We start from the raw sequence: 19,404 nt of genomic DNA on the forward strand, positions 1-19,404 counted from the left end.
GCACTGACCCGTACCGGTCAGCCACCTGGCACTTCCTTCGATCAGTTTAGGATCCTCCCTGATGACGGCCCACTGTAATGGGGTGTGAGGGAGGCTGGATGGGAGAGCGTGTCTGTGTTTAGCCTCTGCCTGATTGCATCACCAGCCTGTCGGGTGGGTGCCAGGATTTCAAAGCCTGTCCCTTTGAATTTGCCTAACTAATTATCTGTTTTGTTAACCCAAGATGCAGGCTCTCAAGTTAACATTTGGCAATTTGCATTGCAAACATATGATTTCAGGAGGCATATCAGTTAGTAGTGCTCCCCCCTCACTGCACCCGTAGCGGTACATTTATTTTATACAACCTCATTCGCAAATTCAAACTGGTTTGCAGGCTTGCTCAAAACCAAAAAGTACATGCATTGTGGTAAGAAGTTTCCTTGAGCTTGAGCTTGGAGCCTAAACTATGCAGCACTGTATTAAACAGACATCGGGGGGTGTGGGGGATGCTGCACTGCTTAACAAGCGCCCCCCCACCCCCACGTACGCGCTGCTGCAGAAACACAGACAAACACAGAGCAGAGTGTTTAGGGAGGTGTAGTGCTGGCAGTTCAGCCCTCTGTGCATTATAGGAAAGGCAACCTTGTTGACAGTCCCTTTTGTTTACACTGTAGGGATGCAAGCTTTCTACCAACCCCCCCACCTTGCACAATTCTGCTTTATTTCTGTATTGCAGAAATATAATATTAGACATTTTTAAACATTGTTAAACTTTCTTATTCTTCAATAAGATATTTAACACTGACCCTAGGTCCCCTTTTAAAAACCAAACCATTTAAGCGATTCCCTATGAGCAAAAGTTTTCAATACGCTCAAAGCAACAGCAACAAAAAAATAAAAGGTTCTCGCCCAAGTGACAAGGCGATGCCAAAAAACATTTAGCACTTACACAGAGAGAGAGAGAAAGTGGGGAAGCATTCAAAACTGAACATTGAGGAATGCAGCAGTCCACATTCCGACCTGAGCACGGTGAAATACGAAATGCCAGCCATCAAAAAAGGATGAGCTAAAGAAACCAGCTTTCAGGAGAGTTTTTCAATTAACCCTGTGGCACCTTCTATTCACAGCATTGCTTACCAGACTGGTTACGAAAGCCCGGGCGCGCGAATGCACTGGTTTTGCATTAAACTTTTTTGAAGTGTGCTCTTGTTATCCGCCCAGACCCATTACCTCCTCTCTGATCTGTATGAAGCAAGGTGTTGGATGGGAGGCACAGCTCTTGACTAAAGATTAGCCCCTAAAGTCTGATGGTGACTAATTTCTATGGACACAATGGCATTTAATGAGGCGTGCGGTCTGTGTAGCAGTGGATAACTTTTTTTGAAAGTTGTCTTTCGCTAGATGTGTAGCCTGTAGGGGTATCATTTCAGCTCGGTTTTTATATAAAGCAGCAAGCTTTTCAAAAGTCATCAAGCTAGGCTGTTGGAAATAGGATCAAACTTCACTTCTCAATGGCCCGCTTGTCCTTTCCATCGGTTTGTCATTCATCCTGGAATGTGGGCTTCAAAAGTATTTTGCATCTTTTACTCTTTTTTTTTTTTTGCTATGGTTTGCTGTGATTTTTTTATTAGTTTTTTTAATAAGCTTTACCCTACCTCTGTGCTTTACCGTGCTTTCACTGTGCTTTATTACACTTTGGTATGTTTTTTCAATGGGGGACTTTTTTCTAAGGGTAACCGCACTATATAATGGAATAGTCCATGTGATTGCTTCTATTTCAGCATGATAAACCCAGCCCTAGATGGGGAAACGTTTACATTTGTCACATTTCATATTTAGTGAAATGACTTGCCTACCGGTGCCCCCAGCTGATTGACGACCATAAAAAATATTAAACCAATACGCGGTATATGAGATCCGCTGTTGACACCGTTAATATTCCCTTGTCAAGGAAAGAGCCTGCAGATTCTCCACACTGGAAATGTGCATCGGCAAGCAGGAAAGAGGAGCCAGCCCCACGCTGGCATTAGATATTCTCTTTGAAAAGGGCTGAAGAGACCTGAAGCTCCAAATAATAGATGGTGTCAGGGCTTTGGGGGCTAAATTAAACCTTGAAATCCATCCGGAGTGAATTAAAGCAGTTTATAACGGGTGAAACTCAGCTGCGAGCTCCGTTGTAAGGCTTTGCTATTCGGGAGAGCATCTGACAGGGTTGTTTTTGTTATGAAAGGCTTGAACTTTTATCCAGCGCTTGGGGGAGTGGGTGTCACTGTTTGCTCCTGTAACCCCTAGAGTACTTTCGCTTGTCATTCCTGAGTTATCATTCCCATGCTTTTACCATAGTGATGTGTGCTCTAATCTACTATGTTGCTGTCCTTCCTGTGCTTCTACTCTGGAATATCAAAAGGTGCACTGATCGTTCTCTGAACTTCTCAGAGACTATTGAAATGCACGTTACCTGGTAAAAGCACCTGGGGTCTCGTATATTACCGAGAAGCTACTTCTCGGTTGTTCCCCACCATTGCTATCTCATTTTATCTTGGCGAAAGCAGAGTCCAATGTTAGTATGAAGTAAATAACAGTTTTGTATTTGGGTATAAACGCTGCATGAAGACCCTCTGTACGCGAGTGCACTGGTTTGTAAGCGACTCCCTGCGTCAGGAATGCACCGATCCCTTTTAAACAACAGATTTAATACAATGTTTAACATATAAAAGCCAGTAGCGTGTAATTGAAATTCTTAATCCTAATGCCGTTCTATAACATGCTCTGTAGCTGCATATCAGCAGATCTTTCCTAAAGGCGTGTCCCTCTGTCTTTAACCCCTTGCCGTCTGTTCTGTATTCCAGGGTTTTTCCCGGGAAGTTCCCAGGGATGTGACGCCTTCTTACGACACAAGATGACTCTGATCTCACCCTCCATACTGAAGAAGTACGGGATTCCTTTCGATAGGGTAGGTCTGCTGAATGGGCTCCTGGGAATGCTCTTAATCTTTTATTTTTTACATTTACTGTAAGATACTTGTGTGTGTAAAATACTTTTCGTACTACGGATCCACAGCAAAGCCACCAGACCCATAGTGCCAGAGGACAATACAGATCTGAATGGCTCCACTGCAAACCCACAGCCGCCCTGTCGGCCACAGGGAACCGTGGATTGCCCTAAGCCCTCCCTTCAGCCAGATTTAAGGCTGAAGAAGCACATAGCATTAACTATTCTCATACAAAAACCTGTAAGGTTAATTTAAGGACTGAAAGGCATGCCTGTCCTTTATTTATTTATTGTTTGACATTAAGTTAGTTTTTGTGGAAACTGGCATTTGTAAAGGTGACCCCATTTGTCTGTACAACTTCCAAAACTGAATACTTTGCATCTTCTGTTCAAACTGCATGCATTGACTGCTTTGATGAAATCTCTTGATGTAGTTTTGTACCTAGTTTCTGTTTTGTGACAGATCAGTGGTATTATAAAGCATGTTAGAAATCTTGCAGTTCTTTTCTAAGCATTTCCACGGTGCTAGCTCGACGGGAGAGATGGGGCGAGTACCGCTGTGCAAGACGTGATTAATGAGACCAAACTCCATAGCACCTGAGATGAAAGTTCAAAACAGAGAATACAAAAACTCCATTCTTCTTTTTGCCGTTCTCCCGGCCGGCTTCCCAGCAGTGAAACTCCCTGCAGACTTGAAAGGCAATAATCAGTCCGTTCCTTTAAAACAGCAGCTAACCCTGAAATATCAGCCTGTTAAGATTCTGTCATTGACAAAGCAAACGGAATAAACTTCATGCAAAAGAGGGCTACTTTGTTATAATGTATTTATTAATTTGCTTAAAGGATGAATGACTTTTCAGGATGCACAGACTGTACAGATCACAGCTCTGTCTCTGATGTCTGCAGTGATGTGTTTTTGTCTCTGCGGCACTGCTAACTTGCCAAGATATCAGACTTTGGTCTGGTTATTATGTTGATGATTTTTCTGTTCATCTCCTGCATGGCTAGTAAAATTTCGTATTCCTTTCTTTCTCTGTCTGCAATTCCTATGAGGACTGGATAAAAATCAGATTCATGCATCTACCCACCACTGTCAGCTTTCTATAATGAGCTTGCCATCAAGTGAGCTGGAGTCTTTGTAGATGGAACGTCTGACTTTATTTTCCACGATGGGTCCATCAGTCAACAGTGGTGAAAATGGCACTATACTAGAAGTGCTGTACACATGGTTTTGAAAGTAGTACCCTGCTAGCCCATTCATTTTTGTGTTGAAATGTCTGTGTTTCCTGCTAACTGGGGCAGAAACAAAGTGCCCAGACCAAACCACAGTTCTGGCACTTGCAGATGAAACTGTAGCTCAACAAATATTGTACAAGCAAACGTGTTTCCAGAAACTTGTTTAGAAGGAAAAATTGTTTAAAGAAATGGGAAAACTGTTTCCTTCAGTCAACCAACAGTTTTCATGGAGAGACTCTGGGGATGTGATGCAAGATTGCAACCTCTGCCAAAGATGACTTTGGTGGACAGCCTGCTGAAATACATCCTTGTATTGATATGTTCAGTAGCTGACAGAACTGTAGTCTCCTCATGTTTCTTGAAATTGTTTCAGGGCTTAAAGAAGACAAGTAAATTGCCACTTGGGCGGGGCTCTTAAGGTTTTACACACGGTCACAAGATCTAAGCGATCACCTGCTCTTAAGTGAACTGCAGCTTGCTTGCTTTTCTTTCTTTCTTTCTTTCTTTCTTTTCCACAGCAGCCTATCAATTTCCTATTAGCGTATCTTTCCTCAAACTTGAAACATCAATTTATATAATCAAGCTAATTGTATTTACATTTAGAAGGAGAAAAAAAAAAAGATAAAGAAAGCGAGCGATCGATAAGAGGGAGCTTTTAATAATTAAAAACGTGTATTTCTGTAATCTGCTATTGATTTTGTTCAATCTACTCGCTTGGGTGGCTGGCTGGAAAGTTAGTAAATTGTCCTGCGAGTCCAGTGACTGGCAGCTACTGGCTGTAGCTTTGCTTTAACAATGATTACTTGTCTATACTGTCTATCCATCATGGGAGGCGATTCTTAATGCAGTGCTGGTGCTTTATTGACAAGGCTGACGGTTGGAGGGAGGCTTGCTATGTTGAGTGGCTTATCTTTGCTCGCCTGTTTTGAATGACTTTACCACTGTTTTTTGACAACCAGGGATGTTCCCAGTTCTGTCAAAGGTGTTTAACTGTGGTTCTCTCTGGCCTTTATACTACAGCCAGGTTCCTAATCGAATATCAGAGGTAATAATCAGCAATGATTGATGCGTTGAGAATAATTCTCATTCAGAAGCTTTACAAGATACGTGGACTCTTCAGAAAGCCTTGACATGCATATAATGAAATCTGTACAACCGAGAAACCTATTAAAAGCAGAATAGCAGTGGCCTAGCACTGTGGGAGGAAAGCAGGTGTTACTGGTCAGCGAGCTACGTGAAGCTCCAAACTGGGCAGCATTGATTTAAACAATCGATGGAGGTCTGAGGCTGAGAAATAAATTCCAAAGGTGTCACCCAGCCTTGAAGTCAACACATCCGAACTCAGGATGTGAAAGCTGCTATTAACGGTGTATTCACACTGTGCACGATGTGATGATAGTCCTGTTATAAAAGGATTGCATTTTTATAATGATTGGGAAATAAAGTAGCAGGAGGTGAAAAGGAATATCAAGTTAATAAATGTCATTTGTAACCTAATTTTCTGTCATTTTACAAATCCACAAAGAAAAACAAAATGCACGGTGTCAATTTCACCCTCCCATTACTTCACCTTGCAGAGAAAATGAGTGTGTGTTTCTTGCTCCTGAACAGCTCAATTTTCTGTAATAAAATGAAATTGAAAAGCCTGTGACCTGAAATGGCAAATGGGGGCCAGATTGATCAAAGTCTTGCCTTTTGAGTACAGAGAAAGGGACATAAAAGCATTCTCAGGTTGAAAGCACTAACACACATGGTATATTTAACTCATGAAAAGTATAGCTAAGCTGGCTGTTCATTGCTTGAATGGCATTTTAAGTGATATCTGATTAATTCCTACAATAGTACCTTCATAATTGACCAGATTGAGGTATTTAAACTGCAGTTTAAACCTAGAAAGAAGTACAAATTCTACGATCCATAATTGTCTTCCAATTTTTGTTTTTATAGTTTTATGTGGATAGTCAGTTGCTAATATGCAAACTGAAAAAAAAAAAAAAAAAAAAACGAATCCCTGTTTCAGTGGTGACTTTACATTGTTATGCACTTTTACCCCCCCTTTATTTCTTTAAAGAAACAAAACCTGTTGGAACATTGAGGTGGGGTGGGGTGGGGTTTCCACAGTGCTGTAAAAAAAAAAAAAAACGAACTGCGGCTGCTGGCTTCAGTGTGATGGCACTAGTTAAATCGTTCCGGCTCGACTCGGTTAGCTATAAGTTGCGTTCATAGATTTCCCATTTGTAAAGGAGAAGGTGTAAACCCTTCTCAAAAAGCTTGGTGCAGTAAGTCTGTGTTGGTATGAGAAAGGGGATGCAGGCGCTTTTTTAAGGGGTTTCTTTATCCCATTTATTAACAGATTTTGCTCAGATAAAATGAAGTTAGTCAGCTGTACACAGGAATGTGTACACACTTGAGTATTTTAACCACTTTACCACTGGAATATATATTAGTTATTTTTAGTTCCCTTTGGTAAAACTATAAGCAGCCAAACGGTTTGTCTGCTTGAGTTCTTGGAGGTTTGCCGTGTTGTCGTTCTTCAGAGTTTTGAAGTCCTGGATGACAAGCTCCATTTCACTAGCTTCATTTCAGCCCAGTGATTGTATAAATGCATCAGATAAATGGTTTCAGCAGCTGTGGTCTTGTTTTTTTCTGTGGCAGATCACACAGGAGGCTGGTGAGTTCATGATCACCTTTCCCTACGGGTACCACGCTGGCTTTAACCACGGCTTCAACTGCGCCGAGTCCACCAACTTCGCCACGCTGCGCTGGATCGACTACGGCAAGATGGCCACGCAGGTGAGCGTCCCTTTTACTGTGCAAAGGGCATGGCTTTGAAGTGTTTGTCAGAACTGACAACGGAGAGGGCTTAGGAGAACCGTTCAAACTAGTGGTAATCCAGGTGATTCTTCTCTGCTGCTCGAGGGGTCAGAGAAACAGTATTTACTTGCTTAATAAACCTTGGCATACCAACATCAACTCTACTGGCATCTCTTTTATTATCATTTATAACCTCCTGCTGCTGCAAGACTTCATCCCTCACTCTGCCTCTTGGGGTATTCCATTCAGATTGACCGCAAAGTTCAAAAAATGTTACAAATTATGTATAAAATTTGTTACAAATTATTCAGCACACCTGCAGGTCATTTTATTTATTTATGTTTTTTTGGGGGGGGGGCGCGTAAGTAATATGCAGCGTATTGAAATTGAAAGACCGTTGGATCTTTTTTACTTAAGAACAAAGCGAGGTGCTGAAGAATGTCTGTAATAATCTCATTCGGTCAAACTGAAGCCTTCAAGACTCTTTAGATGATGTGAAAAAGAGTGCTGTTCACAAGCAAAGAGAGAGCAAGGCGTGTGAGGAGACTATGTCTGTAATTGGAGGCTGTTTCTTCTGGATTGACCTGTGTAATGAACCATAAGCCACTGACAGCAAGACCTTATTAACATGATTGAGGAATTGGAAATCTACCTATATATGTGCGTGTGTGATTTTATACATTTTGCACCATATCAAGATATTTAATAAGTAAAGGATCTGAGTGAGGGGACAGTATTATTATTATTATTATTATTTGTTCATTTAGCAGACACCTTTTATCCCCTAGTCTTGCTGTAAATCATTTGTTGTTTCCAAACCTTTTAAAAACACTGCTGTATATCGGCTTGAATCGTACAGTGCCCTAAACAGTATTATATATCACCTTGAGCAAGCAGTTCTCATTTGTGATTTCTATATTTGTAAAAAAAAAAAAAAAGTGTGTTGTGTCACTTAAAGATGAACATAACTTCACATAAATAACTATGCCTTCAGTAACTGTTCCTGCTGGACATGTAGGTGGCCAGCGACTGGACTGACACCTGCTGCCATGTTAATTAGCATTAGGACTATGAATGTATAGTGTTAATTAATTAAAGGTCTTCGATTGAACCTAACCCAGCGATCCCTTCTGGTCCTGGCTAGCATTATTAAGCCTTCGCAAGGTTAACAGCAGACTGTCTGATTTACATTTTTAATGCAATCTTTGGGCACACATCTAGATGGAACAAAACTGCTCCTAAACTCCTGTTCTAACGGCTGCTGCAACCCTGAGTCTTGACAGCTTTGGAGGGGAGGTAAGAGGAGGCTTTGATGGGGGTGTGTGTGTGTAACCAAAAGTAGAAAGCTGGAATGATTTTTTTTTTTTTTTTTAAACACAAAACGCATCGATGTGTTGCCTGCGCACGGATATTTTTCTCTCTCCTAACAAAACCATCCGAGTCCCTCTCGCGCAGCTCAATAAAGATTGCCCCCTCTTGGGGGAGGGGGGGGGGGGGTTCTCCGCTGGAGAAAGGACTGTATCTGCAGTGAATAATTCAAATTCATGAGGCTTCCTGTGGCTGCAGCATGCTGACCCTCGTCTCTCTAGGGTGCAACGGTATGGGAGCAATGTTTTGATGTAGATAGCGATTTTTAGATCAACAAACAATCCAGGTCCATTTTGGATGCTTACTGCCTCTCTCTTCCTCTGCTTTTTAAACATTTCGGTGCACCAGAGATTTCATTGATAATTCCACTGCAGGGAATCGCACAGGGTTTAGGTGACACAAAGTTCATAAGAGCACTTTCACCACCGGCTGTGTTTGATGTGTCTCATCTGGGAAGACAGCAGCTTCAGTAAGATTGAGGCAATTGTATACGTTCAGCCTAGAACAAAGAATTAGGGCAAAAGGAGCTGACAGTTAGGAAATCATTTTAAGCGCAGCACAGAAACCAGGACCAGAGGACATGGTTGGAGATTTAGGTGGAGACCAAGAATGGAAAGTAGAAGGCACTGCTTTACCCAGAGAGGGGTGAGAGTATGGAATGAGTTACCTGGTAATGTTGAAACTGAATCACTGGAATCCATTCAAACCCAACTTGACAAATTTTGAGGTCAACCATTCTTGTTTGCACATTTTCTTATGTTCCCAGGTACCCTAATCATTGGTCTACTTGACTTTTACTTTCTATAGTTTTATGACCCAGTACGTTGGCAGTGTCTGTTTTGGGAGAGGCCAAGCAGCCTTATGCAAATTGGAAATATAATACTACTAATCCAACACTTTTCCCCATCCTATGTTTTAATTTATTCTCTTTTTTTTAAACGTTTTGCTAGCAATTAAAGCCAGCCCGTACTGAACATTTTAAAAGCAATTTTGGGTCCAGCCATGTGTTCATAAACAAGTGACACCAGCAGAACGGCTTTTAGATTGAGTCGCTTTGGTTACGTTGTTACACAGCCTAGCGTGAAATTACTGAACGAGTAGTGCTGACTGCTCCCAGCCAATCTGTCGCCACACAAGGAGAGCGGCACTTCACTTCATCTTTCCTCTTGATTCTTTTAAAAAAAGAAAACTCGCTTCTCCGATCAGGGTAGACCCGTTCAGCTTTGGGTTTCATTGACTTTTTGCATCTTTTTCATTTATCTGCACTCCACAGCTGTGCGTTTTTATTTTGTTTAGTGCATTTCTCTGACAGTAACGGGTTGATTTGATGAGCCTGCACAGTAATGGGTTGATTTGATGAGCCTGCACACTGCTGTGCCACAGCTGGATTTTGTTAGAGCGTTTTACAGCACTGGAGAATCATCCTCGATTTGAACTGCTTTGAGTTTGTGTGGAGAATCTAAAGTGTATTAAACAGACTTCCTCATCCTATTAGTCATGTGACAATGAGAACTTATTATATAAATATAGAGAGAGAGAGTAGATGTCACCAGCAGAGTTGAAAGGTTCCATTGCCACACAACTTGAATGGAACAAGGAAGTGTTCATTGCCAGGCAGTTAGGATTCTCCTATCAAGCTGAAATCAGGAGCCAGGTTGAGAGGAAATGATGACGTGATTTTGCATTCTTCACGAAAACCACACCGTAACCCACACACACTCTCCAGCTGCATGGAGACTGTGGGAGTGGGGAGCACATAGCACATGAAATGTCATGGTATTTTAACGCGGTGTTGCAGTCATGCAAGCGGACGCATTGTTCTCTGCTGTAATTGGCTGTGAAAAGTGTAGCGTCTCGCCACCTCGCACCAAAAATAAATGCCTTGAGCATCCTCTGCGACCAGTACTGCTTGCATAAAAATATAATGGGCTGCTTCATTTCTGTAGTGCCAGTTTACATACTGCTATCCCCATCTCTCCCCACACACACACACACACACACACTTAGGGTTTTTGCTGTTGTTGTTTTCTAACACCGAGCTTGTTGTTTGTGTTTGTTAGTGTTATTTATTTATCTTTTTTTTTTCCTTTTCGAATCATGGAAAACATTGCACTGAAACCCAGACCCCATGTTTTTTAATAAGGTGAACTCTTGTACTTCGTGATCCACTGAGGCATACTGAAGTAGCCTGCATTTTATATGAAGCAGTGGGTGAGCTGGAGGGGAGCTTTAGAAGGGTAATGAACAAAAATTGTTCTCTACAAGTAGGCTGTTGGAAGTAATAATGGGTTGAGTGGGTGAAGAAAAGTCAGTAGTTATTTATAAATAATAATAATTAAGTAAAAACACTGTGTGGCAGTAATGTAGAAGTTTCAGGTTTTCCAGCTTGAAGGACTTCTGTTCGTGTTGTGTGTGTATAGATATAATTAGCACAAAGGTTCCGGATTTGGGCTGTTCTGTTTAACCCATGCACATGTGTTAAATCTCTTCCATTTGCAGTTGAAGGTCAGTATTACGGTTCAGGGTGTAACACTATACTAATGATACGACACAGAGGCGCATCACAGTAGGCAGGTCGCGATACGATGTGTGCGATGGCCCAGATTGGCAGCTTCTATGATGCATAATAAAATCAAATGGTCATTTAACAATGGACAAAAATGACATCACCTGGGAGGGTATGTATTCGTACCATCTGTAAAACACGCCTATTCTTCATTCAAGAACCAATCTGTTAACAACAGCGAGCTCTGCTGCGCGATTCTTGTATCGGCAAATAAAAGACGCATACTTCTGTTACGATACATGTAAAGAAAGTATCACGATTCACCGACATGCAGCGTCCTAATTCCGAATGCTCGAGTTTCAGCGTTTGATTCCCAATGTGTTCATAACTTTTCAGGTTCTGCTGTTGGTTTTAAAATGCCTCTGGGTTAATGGCACTGTCTGATGATCTGTCACCAGTACTTCTGAATCCTTCACTGGAGGGGGTAGGGTTGAATCTGAAGGGGTTAAGGCAAAGCCTAAATTGAACAGCGTTGCATGCAGCTGTCTGAAATCAGTCGCTCTGCTGTGCGTTACACCTTTGACTTTGTGGCATGCGCTGTCCCTAAACCTGCTGCTGTTATTTCTAGTTGTCTCACTTCCCTGCCCAGTTCAAGTCTGTTACTGGGTGGTTTGCACTGTTGTCCAGTCTGTGCTTGGCTGCCCTCCCCGATTTCTGGTGTTTAAGAAGCGTGTTTGCGGATTGTAGAGTCTATTGCCCCTGCTGCTGACAGTAATTTTACAGCTTTGTAATCGTGACGTATGAAGTAAATAATCAATGTAATTGTTTTTGAAGTCCTGTTAATTGAAATGCTGTGATTTTATAATTTCTTTTGTTGTGGGTTAATCCTTTTCCTGCTATGGGAAACTAGCTTTCTGCTAAATTCATTGCTGGTTGTAGAGCAGAGTTGAAATGTCAAAGACCTGCTGTCGTGGCGGGTGGTCAAGGCTATTCGGCTGAAGAAATGGCAAATCCAGACACGAAACTTCAGTTAAAATGCCTTAGTGCACTTTTATTGTATACAAAACAAATGAAAGGTTTGAACAAACTGTTCAAATAAACCCCAAAACGGCACTCAAGCTGCAGGGCAGAAAGCACAACCTGCTGTGTCTCTCTCTCTCTGCTCTTCTCCACAAACATGTGCTTTGTTCTTTTTGCAGGAGTGATTGTCCACTCAGTAAATCAATCGCCACATTCCACACTTTCCAATTCCCTAATGAAGCAATGATCAATTAAACATTTAAATAACACGTGGCTGTGCAGAATCAGCCATCTTGGCCTCAGTCTTAGACTCTACGCCTGAGCCCAAGATGGCTGCCAGCCACAAAAGTTTAGTGTTTTTGTAATGTCGAAATCCTACTGTGAAATATATTCGGGGCACAATGCAGCGATTTTCAAGAAGCAATAAAACTCTGTAATTTGGAGGAAACATACGGAGCAGGAATTCAACTACCTCCACTCACACACACTGCTGTGACAAACAACCTCGCTGTGGGAGAGCAGGTTTCAGTGGTCTCAGCTCTCAGGGCAATTCTTCTTGTTTAGAATGAGTCAGAGAGCTTGAAACAGAGTCTGATGTGAGTCTGAGCTGGGTCTGCGGTCTGAGGCACATGTGCCCACTTCTGTGTGCGTAACCCTTTTTACTGCCATGTATACCAGTCCCTCCAGTGTGTGCCCTTGCATCACTACGAAAAAAAACTGGGGAACCTGTACAGCACCAGCATGTAAGCGAATGCTAGATTTGATAGATAGATAGATTGCCTGCAGAGTCTTTGCTTCTGGATAGACAGATGTTTCAGAAGAGGTAAAATACAGTGAGGCTTTCCGCTCATGCCTCGGAAAAACTCTAAACTGACAACGTAGGTCAAATCTGAAGGGTCTGAGAAGAACAAAAACAGCCTATAAAACAATAAACCCTCGTGAGCTGCTTTAACAGGGAGTCTGTGGAGATGAGCAGTAGCGCTCAGTCACAGCCCACTAATACAGTAAATGAGAAAGAGAGAGAGAGAGATGCTTCTTGCAGAATACGTCTCTATTGGAGCTAAAGCAGTGTTCATAATTCCCCTGGATTCAGGCAGCAGAAAGGCTACAGTTTTGTCACAAGCAGTGCAGCATGGCTGCTACTGTACCTGTCCACTTTTTTAACATGGGCCCTGTATTAGGGTTCATGTCTGGGGATTTTTGCGGTGCAAACAATGCCTCCTGGTTTTTGAATTTATTTTAAAAAAAGAAATGCAAGTGGAGCCCTTGTTGAGCAGTTAATCCACCTCAGCATGTTGTCTATAGGGGATAAAGAACCCCCTGGTTATTCCCCTGGGCTCTACCTGCCCTTGTTAATTCTGAGTGTTGTAGTTTTCAGGAAGGCCTGTAGAGGGCAGCAGTGTTGTCTTATAGACTCACTAGGGAGGGAGGGCTTGTTCTCTCTAATGGGCTGTATTTATTGCAGTGGCCTGACACTGCCTGTGGAGTTTCATAAAGAAAAACGATTCCTAGGGATAGACAAGCAAGCAAGCAAATGTATAGAATAGCAATGCAGCCGTGCAGATAGAAGCTAGGGAACTAAAAATCTTTGCACAAAGGTGGTGACAGAGAGGTGGTACTGTGCTTGTGTGCGGAAGAGCAGGGGGCGGAGGGGGGCTTGTGCTTTCAACCATTCAGAGACCTTGAAGAGTATATACAGAAAAAAAAAAATGAAACCAAGAGCTTTTCAGATCGTATAAACAACTATTGTAATTCTGAGTTGAAGCAGGCCATCTTAACCTCAAACGACAAATGTTTTTTTTCAGGGCCACTAGTATTAACAGAGAGAGATTACCTGAACTACTGGAGAGATGGTCCTGATGATCTGGAGGTATTGGGAGCTTGTCTCTGTGTCACCTCTATGCCTGGTATTTATACTCTAGTACACTCAGAGACCATGTAATCTAGAGTTAGAAATTCAGCTGTTACTACAAGTGCAACCAACCACTAACTACTTTACAAGGTTACTATGGTTCATTGTTTACCATATTTGTCCTTTTTTTCCCATACATTTCTGTAAATGCTTTATCTCTCCAATCATTTGTTACCTTAGCAACTATACTGATGCCAAAGTCACCTCCAGCATGCTGGTTTAACATTGCCAGCATGTTTTCCCTGCAGCATGGTTGTATTCAGATCTGCCACTGTAATTTATGCAGACCCTTAGGTAGACCCATGAAGAATAGAGGGAACTGAAATGATAATACAAAACCAACAAGAGCGTCGGCTCACATTATAACATGACCTCTTCTTGCTCCAGTGTTTTAGCTGCCATGGTTACACAACTGGTCTGCTAATTTCAAAAGAAAACGAAGTCTTAAGGTTGAAGTACAAGAGTCTCAAAGATCATCTTGTTTCTGAAAGCTCGCTCCTCGCTAGAGGACGGTCTGTTAATCGCACTGTTAATGAACATAATTCAGACGCCCAAAACAAAAGTAATCAGCTAAACATTGCTGACTGCGGCTGTATCTTCCTGTAGTTGTAATGGGAATTTCAAACACACTTCAGGCTGTTTTTAATTTGTATTAATGCCTTATCTGTGTGCTTTTTGATGACTGCTAGTCTCTTGCGTACCAGAGTTGCTTGTTTTGTGTTTTTTGGTTTTGTTTTCCTGAGAAGTAACAAACGGTCTCTTGCCAGCTTCTTAAATATGACCCCCATTTCTTTAATGTTCGCTGCCACTATTATCAGTTAGAAAGCTTTTGCATTATTTCGACAGCCTGCGTGTGTGTCTGAGTGCAGTTGTCTTTCACTTCGCAAACCCAGCTCAAAATAGCAGGTTGACCATATTGAGAAGTGGAATTAAACTATTGAGCCATGTTCTCTGTATGCGTGTTAAGAGTATGCACCTGTTTGGCTCTGTGACTCTCCCCTCTAGTTCCTTCAGTGAAATGGGTGGCGGAAATCTTTAGAATGAGACGGTTCCTAGGAAAAGGACTAATTGGTGCAGATTTCAATACAAAAGCACCCATCAACTGAACACCTGCTGCTGTGTCTTTCTCCACTCCTGTGTGCGCTCTTGGCTCCACGTGTGGCTCATCTCATCCACACAGACTGTCTGCCTCAATAAGATCATCCATTTGCAGATCTGCCTGGTCTTTCTCAGAGGCTGATCGTCTGCTAATTCCACCTCAGCTGGAGACACGATCGCTGTCTAGTGTAATAAGATAAGCCTTGCACTCGGAGAACAAACACGACAGAAAGGGGAAATCAACCAGAGGGCACTGACTGTGCAGGCTTGTTGTTCTGTTGGGAGGGGTGCTGTGTTTGCTATTTCAGGATGGTGTTGGGAAATGGATGTTGTGAACATAGGCCCATAAATACTTTTTTGTCTTTTTTTTTTTTTTTTTTTTTTTTTTAAATTTTAAAGTAATTTTATTTACATGTCAGGGTTAAATGCATTGGTCTCTCCAGGCAGGCTTCAGGCTTCGTGATCGCAGAGTTGTAATGGCTGCCCCTGCTGTTGCTCTTAAACTCGTTCTGTGAGCCGGAACACAGCCTTCATTAACCACCTGTCGTCTCTCGCATTACTTTTTTTTTTTTCAATGCGTCGTTCAGAAAGGAGGCAACAGACACTTGTGCTGTTTTAATGATCATTTCTGTTTGCAGTGTTTCACACACACACACACCCCCTCCCAGAGGAACAAAAAGTTTGCTTGTTATGCAGAGTGCTTTAAGTAAAATAAATTGGGCAATGTATTACACACGCACACCCCTTGCAGTAAAAAACTGGGGAATATTTAAATTTTTTCCTGCAAATTAAACAAAATCAGCTAGAGTTTTATAAGAGTTTAAACGTTTTCCAGATGTTAAACTTTTAGAATTGGTTCCTACATATTTCACACTATGATCAAAGCTGTATTGTTCTGCATGGTTAGAAAAGTGACCCCCTAATGTTCACTCTCATTCAGCCTTGGTTCAGGTCTCCAAGCAAACACTACAAAATAAAACCAGATGCACCGAAAACACTCTCAAATCTATTCCTTTTTTAACACACTTTATAGCAGGGAAGTCGACATGTTTTTACATTTAAATATCACCTAATGCCGTGATTCCCAAACCGGTCCTGGGGACCCCCTGTGTCGGCTGGTTTTCATTCCAGCTGAGTTCTCAGTTACTTAACTATACCCTTCATTGACTTGATAGTTTGCTGAATTCTAGTTCTAATTGTTTTCAGCTTGTTTTAACAGTTGCATATTTCAAGTTACCTCTAGCATTTTATAAGTAACTTGAACTCTGCAACTGTTTTAAGAGCTGAAGTGTTAAAGTGGTCAAAAAGTGAAAAAAAAAAACACTAAATTAAAGCAATGCACACACCTTACATAACAGTTGTAGCAACACATGGGAACATGCAGCACAGTGAAATAGAAAGGTCCTCATGTACCCTTTAATTTTAGCTACTGCAAGCTTTACAAAGTGTTTTGTTTACAATGTGTCATTCAAAATATAACTCCTTCCCTCCTTGGTGTTTTTAGCTGTGGCTCATCTGCAAAGTTCGTACAATTTATTTATGATCCTTCAACATGTCGGCAGTAGTGTTTATACAGGACTCTAATGGGGGGGGGGGGGGGGGGGGGGGGCTTTGATTTATGTAGGAGTCATTTTCTGATGTGGTGCAACTGCAGCCCATGAACTGCAGTGAAACTCGTTTTGATTTGAACCCAGGTCTTCAATGCCGCAGGTGAAATGGTAGCACTTTGAAACCGCTGTGCCCACCGCTCCCTGTACCCTTCAGTTCTGTTTTGCTGTCAGCTGCAGTCGTGGCACCAGTGTGTGTTGTGGATGGAGGGTGAACACTGGACGTTATTGAGAAAAGAAGAAAGTGGACAATTTTAACTTGCAGTCAAAAGGGATTAAGAGATTAAGCAAGGTCAGTGAGACAGGGAGACTGGTAGCTCTGAAATATACAGCAGCACATCTCCTAGATGAATGACTGAGAGGGTAACGTTGTTTAAATCTCTGTCTACCTCACTCCGGCATGAAATACATTTATTTAGAATTGATTGCTGATCAGTATAAAAAAAGATATAACACGATGCAATGCAATCCTGTGATTTCTGAGCACTTTGGCTCATGTGTTCTCTTTTCATAAATTGAAAGTGATGTAAAAGAAACCAGAAAAATCAGTAGAAATCACGTTAAGGTGTGATCTGCTTGTTTTTAGTTAAATGTTAAAGCTGCAGTGCGCCACAACTGTGTTTTACTCAAAAGATAGTTTTCTTCTAGATGTGATTATTAATATGAAGCGTGCTGGGAGGAAAAAACCCACTGCGGATTGCAATAAACCCTGTTGATGAGGAGGTCATTTTGTACTCTGTTTATAAAGATGCCGCAGAGTTGCAAGAGCTTGTTACTGTGGTCCCACCACTAAGTCAGTAGTAATAGCTGAAGTGGCGTGCCGACACACTTTCTATCGCATTCATCTGCCTTGGCTGGGTTGTTGACAGCGCTGTGGGTTTAAGTGGCAGTGCTGTTGAGCAGACCCATGCATTGTGACTCCCACTCCAGTGCTGCATGCTGTTGTTTTTACTTGAGTCTTTACAAACCCTTGTACCCAGTAACTGGGCAATGTAAAATGTAAGCAGACAAGCGCTGCATTGACCCAAATCAACCTTGATTTTTCCACTCAAACTGTGTGCTGGGAACTATGCGTTAAAGCCGTTCTCCAATTCTGGGGTCAGTCGGTGAGTCTCACACCTTCGAGTCGTGCAGAATTGCTATGCACATCATGTTATACAGCTAGATAAACCACTTTTGTGGTAGGGCAGTGAAACTGTCAATTATTGCAGTACTAATTTTTGTCCTTTTTTGGTCTGTTTATGCCTCTGTAGTAATTTCTTTTTTTCATAATTTGGATTTAGTTGTCTACTGTGTTAAACGAACAAGCAGCCGAAACAAATCATTGAAAAAGCAGCAGCCCTGGTCTAGTTCTGCATGGTGTCTGCTATACTCGTAAGGGACAATTTCCTGGTGCCCGAAACGCTTGTCTTCACAACCTCTCCTCCTTTTGGAAGACCGTACCTCCACATCTGCTGGTTATTCATAAAAGCCATTTCAGATTTGATAGCATCTCAATAATGAGAGAGCCAAAAGCCATCCCAGATCCCTTGTTCCTGGATTGCACCGGTAGCAGTGGGTAAAATGTTTTGAGCTCTAGGGCACCACAGCTACAAGTCCCTGATGTGCGTCCCTAGATTGAAATTGCTGCTGCAATTGGGATTTTTATTTCCCTCCCACTGAGGTCAAGGCGTAAGGAGATAATAAAAATAGCTAACAGTTCCTAGAGCTGCATTGCGAATGCACTTAATCCCGACGAATATAAGAATATCAAAGGGAATCAAATGTCTTTTTGTAAGGGAATCTGTTTGAAATGAATCAAATAAAAGGCTAGCTTTACTTTGTCAGTGCTGCTGTGCAGAAGCCCATGCTGGTGCTCTGTGGTTCAGGTCCAGCGCTGCCTTTCTCAGCTGTCATTCACAGCCTGTTTGTTTGTGCCTTGAGCAGAGGCAGCAGCAGGTTACTGATCTGAAGAGGGAGAGACTTTTTTTTTTTTTTTTCTGGAGTCCGCAGCCATTTCCTTGGAGACCCTCATTTATGAATATTCCTCTGTTTGATGTGTCAGTCTTCTCTCTCTCTGCTCACAGAGAATGGAGAGGGTGACACACTCTCTACCCTTGCCTACCGTCCCCAACCGGCAGCCTGCAGCAGTTTTTTTTTTTCATTATTGCTCACCGAACCTTCAGACTCCTTCCTAGCCTCACACATGTCGGCTTTTGTCACGCAGCAACAATATATATATGAATGCAGGCTACAGCAGTGCCGTGTCGACACCCTCTACTCTATTTGTTTCCGTAGCAGAATGCAAGGTTTAAATTTTGATGAACTGTTTGAATACTGTTAGTGTGGAAACACCAGGGCTCACGGGCCATAGCCCAGACTGGCTCTGGCTGAGTTGAGTTGGTGGAAGTAGGGCTTTTAAACTTTGAGCAGTTGATACGGTTCTGTTGATATGCTCTAGACTGGCTAGTCGTTGTCTAGGAGATGTGTTAAATCAAAAAGGCAAAATGTAATTTAAAACCGCTACACTAAAAATAATTACAAGGCTGTAGCTGATATATAATTTGCTTTAAACTGTACGCAATAGTATTTTATGCAACATTTAGAAATGCTAAAATAAATGTAATGCATTTAAATATAACTTAATCAAAGTCTTCAGTTGAAGATGTGTGTCACTGGACTTGCAGAGTCTCTTAGTATTTCTAAATATATTGCCATTGACTGTTTTTTTTAATAGTACTGGCTAAAAAAGGTTATTTTGAAGGTTTACAAAGCTGAACTGGGTGGGGGTGAGCAGTGAGAGATCAGAGATAGATATTATTAAAGGAATCTAAAGCAGGGAAGCGGTTCTGTGTGCTTTGACAGAGTGCTGGTCTGCTTCACTCTGAGCCTGT

At 41.9% G+C, this 19,404-nt stretch overlaps 1 protein-coding gene across 2 annotated transcripts in view; it reads left to right on the forward strand.

The window, feature by feature from the left end:
• Nucleotides 1-19,404, forward strand: part of LOC121301427 (lysine-specific demethylase 4B-like) — a 69,144-nt gene that overhangs the window by 22,602 nt on the left and 27,138 nt on the right. For both annotated transcript variants that reach the window (XM_041230816.1, XM_041230817.1), the window contains exons 7-8: nt 2,829-2,932; nt 6,862-6,999. In XM_041230816.1, the coding sequence (XP_041086750.1) occupies nt 2,829-2,932; nt 6,862-6,999 (242 nt within the window). The remainder of the gene's footprint in view (nt 1-2,828; nt 2,933-6,861; nt 7,000-19,404) is intronic.

The sequence above is a fragment of the Polyodon spathula genome, chromosome 27 (genome assembly GCF_017654505.1).
Source record: "Polyodon spathula isolate WHYD16114869_AA chromosome 27, ASM1765450v1, whole genome shotgun sequence".
NCBI classification, from domain to species: Eukaryota; Metazoa; Chordata; class Actinopteri; order Acipenseriformes; family Polyodontidae; genus Polyodon; species Polyodon spathula.